The sequence below is a fragment of the Cnephaeus nilssonii genome (assembly GCF_951640355.1).
Source record: "Cnephaeus nilssonii genome assembly, chromosome: 13".
Classification (NCBI taxonomy): domain Eukaryota; kingdom Metazoa; phylum Chordata; class Mammalia; order Chiroptera; family Vespertilionidae; genus Cnephaeus; species Cnephaeus nilssonii.
This window is the reverse complement of record NC_137084.1, coordinates 3,404,156-3,416,862: the sequence shown is the minus strand read 5'-3', so window position 1 is coordinate 3,416,862 and position 12,707 is coordinate 3,404,156. Positions and strand designations below refer to the sequence as shown.

General features: G+C 60.5%; 1 protein-coding gene and 1 long non-coding RNA gene across 2 annotated transcripts in view; one reads left to right on the top strand and one right to left on the bottom strand.

The window, feature by feature from the left end:
• LOC307109100 overlaps positions 1-6,573 on the top strand; it is a 33,725-nt gene extending 27,152 nt beyond the window's left edge. The window contains exon 3 of the long non-coding RNA XR_013814378.1: positions 6,563-6,573. This is a non-coding gene — a long non-coding RNA (uncharacterized lncRNA). The remainder of the gene's footprint in view (positions 1-6,562) is intronic.
• A 2,005-nt stretch (positions 6,574-8,578) lies between these two features.
• SCGB1A1 (secretoglobin family 1A member 1) lies at positions 8,579-11,022 on the bottom strand (the record flags this gene model as incomplete). The annotated part of the gene is made up of 3 exons (XM_079787987.1): positions 8,579-8,593; positions 8,803-9,047; positions 10,968-11,022. The coding sequence occupies 3 exons, from the start codon at positions 11,020-11,022 to the stop codon at positions 8,579-8,581; spliced, it is 315 nt and encodes a 104-aa protein (XP_079644113.1).
• Positions 11,023-12,707: the final 1,685 nt, after the last annotated feature.

Here is a 12,707-nt window from a genome sequence, read left to right as displayed (position 1 = left end):
AGGATCGCAGGCTGCAGATTGAGCAAATGCAGATGTAGATGCTGGTCAGACGGCCATGTTCAGTGGGGTGTGTCCCGTGCTCAGTGTGGTGTGTCCCATGTTCAGTGGAGATGTCCCATGTTCAGTGGAGTGTGTCCCATGTTCAGTGGAGTGTGTCCCATGTTCAGTGTAGTGTGTCCCATGTTCAGTGTAGTGTGTCTCATGTTCAGTGTAGTGTGTCCCATGTTCAGTAGAGTGAGTCCCATGTTCAGTGGGGTGTGTCCCATGTTCAGTGGGGTCTGTCCCATGTTCAGTGGGGTGTGTCCCATGTTTAGTGGAGATGTCCATGTTCAGTGGAGTGTGTCTCATGTTCAGTGGAGTGTGTCCCATGTTCAGTGGAGTGTGTCTCACGTTTAGTGGAGTGTGTCCCAAACCTTGCACATGCTATAAGGCTGGCGCTTGGGTCTGGGGGTGACCTGGGGAGGGGAGGCCCTGCGGTCCGGGGGCAGGGGCACCTGAGGACGGAGGTGGCACGGAGCTTTCTCCCTTGTTCTCCACCCCCCTCAGTCGCTCTCCACGGCCTGTGTGCCGGGGCTGGCGGGCGGGCGGGCGAGAAGCGGGCCGTGGGTTAGCCCAGAAGCACTGCCCGGCTCTGCGCCTCAGCTTCGGCTTCGGAGGCGGGGGGAGAGGGGGCGGCAAACGAGAAGGGTTCTCCCTCGGAGGTGGCCACAGCTGCACGCAGAAGCGGGGCCTAGTGGACAGACAGCGCGTGGGCCGACCTCACTTAGGAGGCTCCTCCGCGCCCCTTCTCCCTGCGCAGGACCCCGGCCTGACTCCCAGCCCCCCTCCCTCCTGGGCGCCTCCCCCTTCTGCTCATCCAGGGGTGCGGTCCATCGGACGAGATGCCCACGCCCTAGATCAGGCCACATCCTAGCCCTGCCCCCGTGCCCCCCCTCACCCGGCGGAGTGCGGGGTGTGGCTGCATTCTTTTCTCCCGGAGACAGTCTCTGGGCTCACCCCACAGAAGGCTCACCCGACCCACTGCCGGCGGGTTTCCCGGCCTGTGCACGCCGCACCCCGATGCAGGAGGAGGGAGCAGCGGGCTTTGAGGCCAGAGCGAGAGGCAGGGCCAGTCTCCCCGGGGCCCCGTGCCGGGCGTAGGAGGCTGGGGGGAGGGAAGGGTGTTCAGCAGAAGCCTGGCCTGCTGTCCGATGCTGGGCACCGTGAGGAGAACACGGCAGGCCGCGGAGACACTGGGATTCGGTTCCCGCCCCCGCGTCTTCACCGAAACACGGCGCGGCCCAAGCTTCTTGCTGGCAGAGGGCCTTGTCTTCCAGGTGTCCAAGCGTCTGACCCGTGAAGCACAAGCAAAGCGCAGTCCGGAAGGGGTGCCTGTCCGTGGGGGGCGAGGCCACGCTGAGCCCAGGAGGGGGCATCCTCCAGAGATGCCGCGTCCTCGTCCCAGGCCCCGTGCCTGCATGGCCAAGGCGAGGGAAGGTGCAGGCGGAATTAAGACTCAAAACCAGCTGGCCCTGGCTGGTGTGGCTCAGTGGATAGAGCGTCGGCCTGCGGACTGAAGGGTCCTGGATTCGATTCTGATCAAGGGCATGTACCTTGGCTGTGGGCACATCTCCAGTAGGGGGCATGCAGGAGGCAGCTGATCGATGTTTCTCTCTCATCGATGTTTCTAACTCTCTATCCCTCTCCCTTCCTCTCTGTAAAAAAATCAATAAAATATATTAAAAAAAGAAAGAAAAGAATCCTAACCAGCTGGCTGGCCCATGTAGTTACGAGGGTTGCTGTACGTGGAGGAGGAGGCAGAAGAGAGGGCCAGAGGCGGACAGAGACCCAAAGAGGCTGCGCATCTGATTCTGAAGACGGGGAGGCCCCCCCACAAGGAACGCGACAGCCTCTCCAAACGGACTAACAGGGACACACGCTCCCGGGGGGTTCAGACCGCGGAAGCCGTGACGTGCAGCCCGGGGAAACCGTGCTTGGACTTCTGACCTCCAATCTATAGGATAACAAATGTGTGGGGTTTGTTTCTTGAAGGCGTCCGTTTTGTGGTGATCTGTTACCGCGACCTCAGGACAGCGATGTAGAGCAGCGGTCGCCAACCTGTGGGACCTCACGGACCACCGGTGGCCCGCAGACCGCCGGTTGGCGAGCGCCGGCCTAGAGGCCGTTTGCAAGAATCCAGGCCATCGATGGTGAAGGCCTGGCCTTGGCAATAGGGATAGAGAGAAGGGAACACGTTCAAGGCAAATTTTTTTAAAGATACTTTATTTTTAAATTTATTTTAAATCCTCACCTGAAGATATTTTCCCATTGATTTTTAGAGAGAGTGGAAGGGAGAGGGAGAGACAGAGAGAACTATCGATGCGAGAGAAACACATCGATTGGTTGCCTCCTGCACGCACCCCGACCAGGGTCCAGGCTGGGGAGGAGCCTGCAACCGAGGTACGTGCCCTTGACCGGAATTAAACCCGGGGCCCTTCAGTCCGCAGGCCGACGCGCTATCCACGGAGCCAAATCGGCCAGGCAAGTTCAAGGTAAACTGAGAAGGTGACGGACTCAGAGAGCCATCGGACGCATAGGGTCAGTGGGTCAGAGCTTTCTCCTGCCCGGAGGCTTGTTTCCCATCTCATCCCCACGGGGGAGCCCCCACCCCAGGTCTCCGCCCTGACCTGGGGAGGAGAGGGGTCCTCAAGGGCCTCCACAGTGAGGTGCCTCGGGGTGACACAGGGCTGGGCCCGGGGCCCAGAACAGCAGGTATTGAGAGCACGAGGCTTTGGCATAGGAGAGGCATCTATTCCTTCGATGGAGACCCAGCTGAGCTCCAAACCCCTGGGTTACCCGTCCCGACGCTGGCGACCGGCATGCCTGGCTGAGTCTATTTCCAGATTTTTTGGGGTGTATTATAGTCTCATCATTTTAGTTCGGTCATGGAAATACGTTGGGCGGTTAACTCGTGACTCACCCTCACATGTTCCCATGTGCTCCGTGAGCGCGGGGAGGAGCGGCCCCTAATGACACGCTTCAGAATGAGCGCCTGCGTGGCCCCGCCGGCCTCCCCCGGTCTTTCCGTCTCACCTCGCGGGGGCCGCTTCGAGCTGCCGTGGCCCTCGGTGAACTACCACCCACAGTGCCTTGGCCTGCGCACACCGCACGCCTGGCCTCCGCCGCGCACCGGACATCATTGTGTCCCCATCATCTTGATGAAGCTGCTGAGGGCTGGATTTCCGTCCTCCCCTGCCCTGTGAGTCACCGATAGGTCTCCCGGCCAGGCTGACCTGCCCAGTCACGTGTGGAGGGCGCGAGATGCAGCTTCCCTACCCATCAATCAATACGGGCAGGCGGCCAGCCCGTGGGTTGTGCAATGGGACGGCCATGTTTGAGAGCTACCATTCCTCTTTAGCTTTTTTCTTCAAGGGTAAATGTTGCCTTGGCTACAGGTGGGGGGAGGTGGTCTGGTCACAGGTGATTTTCAAAAGAAATTTTCACCCAGATTCAGAGCGTAGGTGACAGAGTGATCGAGACATGTGAATTTCCGCCCTGGCCGGTGTTGCTCAGTGGATAGAGCGTCGGCCTGTGGACTGAATGAAGGGTCCCAGGTTCAATTCCGGTCAAGGGCACATGCCCCGATGCCCTGGTTGCAGGCTTGATCCCTAGAAGAGGGCGTGCTGATTCTCTCTCATCGTGGATGTCTCTCTCTCTCTCCCTCTCCCTTTCTCTCTGAAATCAACAAACATGTATTTTTAAAGAAATGTGCACTTCCCCCCGGAGCCCTCAGGGGCATGAGTGCTGGACGAACAGAGCGCTAAAAGCTCTGTTTTTAATCTTTTGTTGTTTTTAATCTTTTGTTGAGCTACGTTGTAAGGTGTTTCTTTACATAGTATTATGCATATGCCTGTGCATTCTACTCAAATGCAGGAAGCTTATAGGCACACATTGTTCCGGAGTGTGACATATTCATAGTGAAAAGTGACTGATTATATAATCATGAATTTCTATGAGACAGCGGTGGACAACCTTTTCCTCCGCCCCCTTCTCCTTCAGGTGTAAAACCATTCTTGGTCTGCATTGGGCCCGAGGGCCACCGTTTGCAGGCCGCGCTGTAGCATACGATTAAGGCCACGCATAGCGACCACCCTCTGAGCACCCCTCCACTTCTCTGCTCCCTCTGCTTTCAGGCAGGACTCTCGCATGCTGCCCTTTGGAAATGGAACGCGCATCCCTGCACCTCCAGGCCTCCCCTTGCAACAGACACTCGCCCTTCCTTCTTCCGTCCCCCACGCCTAGGTCAACATTCCCCCAGCTCTGAACAGGCCATTACCATTCTGACCCTTGGATGGCCCCGATCCCCTCCCTTTGAACAACACCGACCTGGGTGGACGGCTCACCCCGGGCAAAGGTGTGCGGATGAATGGAGACCTGGATGCCCAGGAAGCAGGGCCTGAGCAGGGAGGGGGCCCCGGGGGAGGAGAGCTCCACCCTGGCCCGGGAATCTCCGTGGGAAGTGGCCGTCCCCCTGACCTGCTCTGGAATTCTTTAGTCGCCAGCCCTCCTCCTGGCAGGCAGGGCGGGCCGTGGGCGTGGCCTTCAGGGGGTGAGCCCAGGTGTGCACTGTGGGGGCGGGGCCGTGGGCGTGGCCTTCAGGGGGTGAGCCCAGGAGTGCACTGTGGGGGCGGGGCCGTGGGCGTGGCCTTCAGGGGGTGAGCCCAGGTGTGCACTGTGGGGGCGGGGCCGTGGGCGTGGCCTTCAGGGGGTGAGCCCAGGTGTGCACTGTGGGGGGGGCCGTGGGCGTGGCCTTCAGGGGGTGAGCCCAGGTGTGCGCTGTGGGGGTCGGGAGGACACCGGCATCCGTTTCACTTCCTGTGCAGTCTCAGGAGACCCCGCATGGGGCCCCCCTCTCTGAAAGGCAGGGAGGGGCTGGAGGCGGGGTCGTGTGGGGATCCCCTGAGAACTTGGAAAGCTCCTGCCAGCGAGTCAGCCACCGATAAAGTAAACATGAGGCTGTGGCTCCGGGCCCAGACTCCAGAGCGGGGTCAGAGGTCAGAGTCCCGCTCCCCGCCCTGGTCCTCGCCGCCTCCCGCGTCTCAGGCCCAGGCTCCGCGGGCCTTGCGGGGGCTCGTCCGCGGACGGGATGTGACTGAGCCCCAAAGGGCGGCCGCTGTGTGACCGCCGGTCTGACCGCAGCACTCGGAGGGTCAAAGGCAGCTGGGAACGGACAGGGAAGCCGCCGTGTCCGGAGGAACGAGCCTGCAAAGGGACCGCGTTGCATCATCTTCCCGCGGAGCGAGCGGCTCTGACGTGCAGGGACCGGAGCCCCAGCGCCGCCCGCGGCTCCCGTCCGCTCCGGACACCCTGGCCGACACCGCCCCCTCCCGGCCGGCAGCGGCCCTTTCCGGCTGCGGAGGGTGTGGCCCCGCCCGGGACCCACCGCCTGGGACGGGGGTGGGGGGTGTGTGTGTGTGTTTACTTCTTTATGAAGAGTTCTATTCTTTGCATAGTTGGCTCTAGGGCGGTTTGAAAAAGCCGTCATCACGTTGGGAGCAGCTGATGCTGCGTGGCGTGTGCACAGGGGGTAGGGGTGGGGGTTGGTGGGGGGTGGGGGTTAGGGGTGGGGGATGGTGGGGGGATGGGGGTGGGGGCGGGGCCGGGACCGGGCGGAGGGAGAGGCGGGCAGGAGGTGGGAGTGAAGCGGTGATGGCATTTGGAGTTTTAAGAGGAGGGACTGGGAGGCTTTGCAGGAATGGCCCTGCGGGCGGGCGGGGTGGCAGGGGAAGGGTTTCATGGGATGAAAGTTGCTGTGTGTGTGTGTGTGTGGGGGGGGGGGGGGGTGGGGTGAGGGGGAGAATGGACTGCGGGGCGCCAGGTGTGAGCTGGAGCCAGTGAGGAGGCCCCTGCGGGGGGGGGGGGGGGGGGCGGAGGGTGGCCCTTGCCCCTGGAGGGGCGCCGCAGGGCGGGGGCAGGGTCAGGTTGGCCTCAAGGAGCCGCCAATGGACAGAGACCTCATTGAGATGAGAAGCAGTGCGGGAGGGACCATGACCTCCGCTGGACCCTGGAGTTGGCCATGTTGGGGAGATGGAGGATATAAGGGAAGGAGGTCTGCGCAGGTAACAGACACCCAGAGCGAAGGATTTCCCAAAAGCCCTTGCGTTTGCTCCCTGGGCCCAAGGGCAGGACGCAGTGGGACCCCACGAAGGGCGTGGGGCGGGGAGGGAGCCCAGCATCCTCCACATTGTCTCTGTGCATCTGCCTGACCTTCCTTCTTCTGCTTTTTAAAAAATATATTTTATTGATTTCAGAGAGGAAGGGAGAGGGAGAGAGAGATAGAAACATCAATGATGAGAGAGAATTATGGGTCGCCTGCCTCCTGCACGCCCCACCCTGGGGATCAAGTCCACAACCCGGGCATGCACCCCGACTGGGAATTGAACCGTGACCTCCTGGTTCATAGGTCGATGCTCAACCACTGAGCCCGCCGGCCGGGCTGTCCGCGCTTCTCTTGCTCACACCGCTCCGTGTATTATGTATGGCGTCACTCGCAGTTTAATCTCTCCGCTTGTCTACTTTGCAGGAGCGGCCATCTTCCCACCGGATCGGCTCCCGGGAGCAGAGGCCACTGCCTTCTGCACTCGGCTCTGCTGGGGCCTTGGGCCGCCTTCATGTTTGTGAGGTTGTGAAATCCGCTCCCAGGCTCCTCAGACACCCAGCACCGTGGACACATCAAAAGTGCCGGTCAAGCCCCAGCCGGCTGCTCAGTGGTTAGAGCGCCGACCTGCGGACTGAAGGATCTTGGGCTCTATTTTGGTCAAGAGCATGTACCTCGGTTGCAGGCTTGCTCCCCAGCCCCAGTCGGGGTGTGTGTGGGAAGCAACCAATCCATGTGTCTCTCTCACATCGATGCTTCTGTCTCTCCCCCTCCCTTCCACTCTCTCTAAAAATCAATGGAAAAATATCCTCAGGTGAGGATTAACAATGTCAACAAAAAGTGTCAGTCAGCACCTAGGGATTAATTTCATCCCTGAAGACTCATTTGCCACAAGAGAAGAGAGGTGTCTGATTCTCTTCTTTGTAGGAAAGCTGACTGGACAGGGGCTCAGGGAACGGGAGCAAGTTAGAGGGGCACTGGGGTGAGAGCCAGAGCGCTGCCCAGCGACCGGCAGTCGGTGGTGACACTCCCCCTGCCTCCCCCGCCCCCCCCCCCCCCCCGCTCCCCCCTGTTCCTGGGCAGAGATGGCCGTGAGCAAGACTAACATGAACGAAGTTTGCCTGCTAGGCCTCTGCACGTGAAGCCTGCACATAGGCTGTCCTAATAATGGGGACAGATAAAGGGTCTAGAAAATAAACCAACCATTTGGTTTTTTCTGTTTCTGCCCCCTTTAGACAATAGTTAGACAAATAGTTTCATGTGCCAAATACAAAGTGAGGAAAGAAAATGGGTCTGTCACGCCTCAGAGTCACTCCCAAGACCCCGGGTCCCCAATCGAGGCAAGTCCATTCCTCCTCCTCCTCCGGCCTTTGTTTCCGAAGTTTTACGGGAATCTGCTTCCTCCCAGGGGCGGGCCATTGTCCTGCGCTGCGTGTGAGTTGAGGGATCGGACCCAGGGCCACCCGGTCCTAACAGGTCCCCAGGGCTCTGTCAGAATGTCCACCATTTCTCTTTCGGAAGCAGAACTCTCTGGAAAGCCCCATCTTTGCGTGTAGGCATGTTCGGATCGCATAATCACCTCGCCCAAGAGCAGAATCCCAAAGGGACGGCGGGGAACAGAACAGCCCATTTCATCCCTAGACGGCTGGGGCTGGAGGGCCAGCCTGGGATTAGCTGCCACCCTATTCGGACCCCCTTCCCCTGTAGGTCACGTCTGAGCAGGGCCCTGGTGCATTTCCAGGCGGCTGCCTGGCCCCGGGAGAGAGTGTGCAGGAGGCAGCGCTGCTGCCTGTGGCCGGCCTGGCAGGTGGACCGGAAGCGGGGCCCACCGGAAGCGGGGGCCCACCGGAAGCGGGGGCCCACCGGAAGCGGGGGCCCACCGGAAGCGGGGGCCCACCGGAAGCGGGGGCCCACCGGAAGCGGGGGCCCACCGGAAGCGGGGGCCCACCGGAAGCGGGGGCCCACCGGAAGCGGGGGCCCACCGGAAGCGGGGGCCCACCGGAAGCGGGGGCCCACCGGAAGCGGGGGCCCACCGGAAGCGGGGGCCCACCGGAAGCGGGGGCCCACCGGAAGCGGGGGCCCACCGGAAGCGGGCTCCGTGTATTCGCCTGTCTGCTGATTTTGATTTTCTCTGGCTACCCTTAGCCCTCCGAGCGGCGGACTTGCGCACTGTCGTCGGTAAATAAAAAGGCAGGGCACAGAGGGGCGATGCTGGTGCTTTATGGGAGGGAGCCAGGCCCGGCTGGTGGAGGGAGCCAAGGAGGCGCCGGGAGCAGCCGGAGATCCAGCGGTTGGAGATCTTCAGCTTCTAAATCCTAAGCACACAGTGGGCTTTTTTATTATTTTGTCCTAAAACGAAGAAACAAACAGCCCATCGTCTAAGAGTGCGCGAACCTCGATGTTAGACCAAGACGATGAGACACACGGAGATTTCATTGTCAACTAAGAGGTTCCCTGCTGTGGGAGGAGGTGGGCCCCTAAGGGCTTTGATGAGTCCTCAGGAGGCTGGTGACCTCAGGTGAAATGACTGTGCCTGCCCGCCATCCCTCCCTCCCCCGGGACATCTGCACTGGGACTCCCCTCTCTGGATGAGGAAAGGGTCCAAAAAATGCAGCCGAGGGACTTGGGGAGCCCACCACCCAGCGCTGGGCGGAGGAAACGCCTACCATGGCCCTCCTGATGCTGTCCTGGTCCTGCCGGGGGAGGGTGCCCACCAGCCCCTGTATCTTTCTGGCCGCATCTCTCAGGTCTGCGTCAGGGCTGAAGAGTTCCACCGAGACCTCGTGACTGGAGAGCATGCTCACGAAGAAGGTTTTCACGATGAAGTCCAAGCAGTTCTCTGCCGAATCAGCAACACTTTCCCAAGATGGCAGCTCGCTGGCAGGGTTTGCCTGCGAGGCAAATGCCGGGCCTGTCAGCAAGAGATAGCAGCCTTTCATCAGCGGCCTGGACGTGAGAATTGGTGGTGCTCCAAGCTGGCTCTTGGGTGTGTGGATCTTCCTGGGTGGCAGCCAGCTTTTTGTGGCTTGCCAGGGCCTTCCTTGCACTTCCTGGGGGGTGGGAGGGTGGGGTGGGGGCGGGCAACATGCCACCTGTTCTTTCTGTGAGGTCTCTGGGCAGAGTATTGATCTTAGCAGCTCGGACCTGATTTTCGGTGCAGCGTGGGGGCTGGGAAGAGACCACTGAGGGTGTCTGGCTGTTGTCCAGCAGAAACATGTCTCTTGTCAGTGGTTAGAGACAGTCTCAGCCACTGGTCACTGGGGCATTTGGCAAAGTCTGGCGAACCTGGCCCAGCAGGTGGCACCGTGAGCGCTGGGCCCTGGGGGGACGCTCACCCACAGACGGACACGCTTCTGTGTCTATGCCTCGCCCCGCCGTGTCCCCTTCACCCGGGGTGCTCCCAGGCTGTGCTCCCTTTCCAGGTCCCTGCCCCCAGGAACAGGGGAGTCACATTTCCTGTTCCCTGCAGGCCCCGTCTCCCACGGAGCCTCAGATCCTCGTCCTTGAAGTCTCTCTCATGTGCAGGTCTGGCTTTTCTGCCTGGACTCCAGGGCCCCACCCAAAGTGGCCAGCTCAAACCAACCTTCTCCAGAACTTGGTGCCCCGTTTTGCAACTAACTATGTCATCAAGCAAGTTACCGTATCATTCTGTAGCTCAGTTTTCTCATCTGTGAAATGGGGATAACACCCCTACTCCATAAGGCCGTTGTAAGGATGAAGAGATACTGTGTGAAGGGGGTTCAGAACAGTGAGGGGCACGCGGGAAGTGCTGAAGAAAGGTTGGATGTTGCTGTCAGTGTTAGATGAGCACACACAAGCATGCAGACGCATCCAGACCCACCCCTTCACAGTCCTGTTTCAGTCCTATCTGGCAGAGCCACCCTCTGTCCACAGCTCTGAGACCTTCTAGCTAATGTACACACTAGCCCCACATGTCATTTCTCCCAAAAACAAATCCTTACACAGTAGCTGTTCCCACTGCCTCTTGTTTTGGTTTTTAACTACCCTGCCATCCTCCGGGGTCATAAAAGCTATTGCCATGGATATTATGAAAATAGCAAAGTGAATTAACTGGAATGTGTTCAAAATGTGTGTGTGTGTGTGTGTGTGTGTGTGTGTGCATGTGTTTACTGAAAGGAGTAGGAAGGCAGGTACAGAGTAAAAAGCAGTTAGGTAACAAATTCCCAAGAGAGATGAAGGGGTTTGGAGGGAGGTATGACCCACCTTTCTCCTCTCTCTCTCGCTCTTTCTCGCTCTCCCTCTCTCTCTCTCCCCTTTACTATCAGTATCATCTGCAATTATGCAGACTCCTCACCCTTTCTTCAGAGGACAAAAGTGTTTAGAAAACGCCACTCTGGGTTGTCAGTTTCTTAAGGGAAGGGCCCTTTCTAGAAGACTCCTTTCTGCCCAGAATGGGCGATCTTGCTTTGGCTTGGGTTTCTTTTGGAGACACGAGGCTCTGCAGCTCCTTCCAGGCCCTTGGCTGCCAGAATTGGGTGGAGACCCCAAGGCCTCTTGGGGTCTGTCCAAGACTGGGCGTGGGGAGCTGGTTGTCCCTCTCCCATCCCTCCCTCCGTTGAGTCCATCCCCTGGAATTCTGAGGGCGTCGGAGGCGGATGGTGAGATACTTGTCAGTTTTCCTCGTGGCCTCAGGCTCTTCCCAGGTTTCCAAGGCGGGCGGGGCCGGACCCCGCTCCTGGCTGGGCGTCAGCATCCCCCGGCCTCCCAGCAGCCGAGCAGTGGGCGCAGACACATGCTCCTGTCCCGAGCAGAACTGGGTGGCGGGAGCGTTCCCTTGTCCAGCTTGGGGGACAGGGCTCTGGGCACTCACCAGGGCGGCGGCAGAGAGCCAGGGTGGCCAGGGCGAGGGTGACGGCCAGCTTCATGGTGGCGGCAGGCTGGAGGGAGGCTCGGCCGTCACTGGCTCTGTGGTCTCGTGTGCGGGGTGACTGTCCATCAGGTGCCTTCTTATATCTCTCCTCCGCGGGGGGCGGGGCCTGGGCTCCACTCGGGGGCCACGCTGTTTATCTGGGCATCGGCTCGGTGGGAAAAGTAAACATTCTCTTTTCTCAACAGTTTCTGTCCCCATTGAAACTGAGCTCACACGTGAGTCACTTGTGGTGGTGGTGGGGGTGGGGGGTGGCGGGAGCCCAGCGTCCCACGTGGGGCAGCAAGGGGACCCGAGTCACAGGGTGTGGGGATCTGGCCGCCTGGGCCTCTCTCCTTGAACCTGAGCACAGGGCAGTCCAGCCAACAGAAGCAATGGTAGGGCCCCCTGGACCCATCACCCCAGGGGAAACTGAGGCTCCCAGCCCTCACAGGTGGCAGTGGGGGAACTGGGCCTGCGGGCTCCAGCCCCGAGGCCGCATGTGCCGGGCAGCGCGGTGGGCAGGCTCGGGGAGGGCCGGAGGGAGCATGCGGGGGAGCAGGACTCCAGCCGCCAGCAGAGGCCCAGGCCGCACCGGCTGCAGCGCGCCCACTCCGCGGGGCCTTTCCCACCGACACTGCGGGAGGCCTGCCCACCTGGTGGCCGGATCCAGGGCACCTTCGGGCCTTATCTCGCTTGACCTCTTCGTGGCCTTGACCCTCTTGACATTTCCTTCTTGAGCTGTTTTCCCTCCTGCGTTCCCACGCCGCGGTCCTGCCTGCTTTCCTCCCTGCGCTTTAGTGTTGATTCTGCACGGACACGCCGCGCCCCCTGCCCTGGTGCCAGGGGTTGGCTGTGGCCACTTCTCCCCCTCCCCGCTCCCGGGGCTGCTCCTGCCCTCTCCCCCGCCCAGCCCGGAGCACCCGCCAGCCTGGTCAGAGTCAACTCTTAAACGGCCTGCCCACCTCCTCGCTTGCCTCCTCAGCCATCACCAGAGATCTTTCTACAGCCCGCTAGCCATGTCATTCACCTTCTTTAAAAAAACCCCACACTTTTATTGATCTCAGAGAGGAAGAGAGGGAGAGAGATGGAAACATCCATGATGCGAGAGAACCATTGATCAGCCGCCTCCTGCACGCCCCCTACGGGGGATGGAGCCCGCAACCTGGGCATGTGCCCTTGACCAGAACCGAACCGGGACCTCCTGGTTGACGCTCAACCACTGAGCCACGCCAGCTGGGCTCGTCATTGATGTTTCTATCTCTTCCTTTCTGGAATTAATAAAAATGTATTTAAAAACAAACAAACAAACACGAAACAAGGCAGCACAGCGTGAGCAGCGGAAGGAGCGCAGGAAGACGCACAGAGGCGGTTGTGCGTGAACGCTGCGGGAGGTGGGGGCCTGGCTGCTGCAGGACGCGGTGGCGGGAGGAGGGAGGAGGCGGCACAGCTGCGGGCCTTCGGAGTCCGGGCTGTGTAACGGCCATCGCTGCAAACAACTTCCCAAGAGAGAGGCGCCTGACCCCTGCTGGAGCGGGCGAGCCTGCGGGCTCACGGGAAGTGGAGTGGCGCGGCCAGGACAGCTGTGAGCGTGCGAACCGTCCTAGAGGGGTGTGAGGCTGGGCATGCGTCCCCGTTCCGGGTGGGACCCCGACAGCCCCCATCAGCTGCCCCAGGAGGGCTCTCCCATCCCGGCCCTTGGGA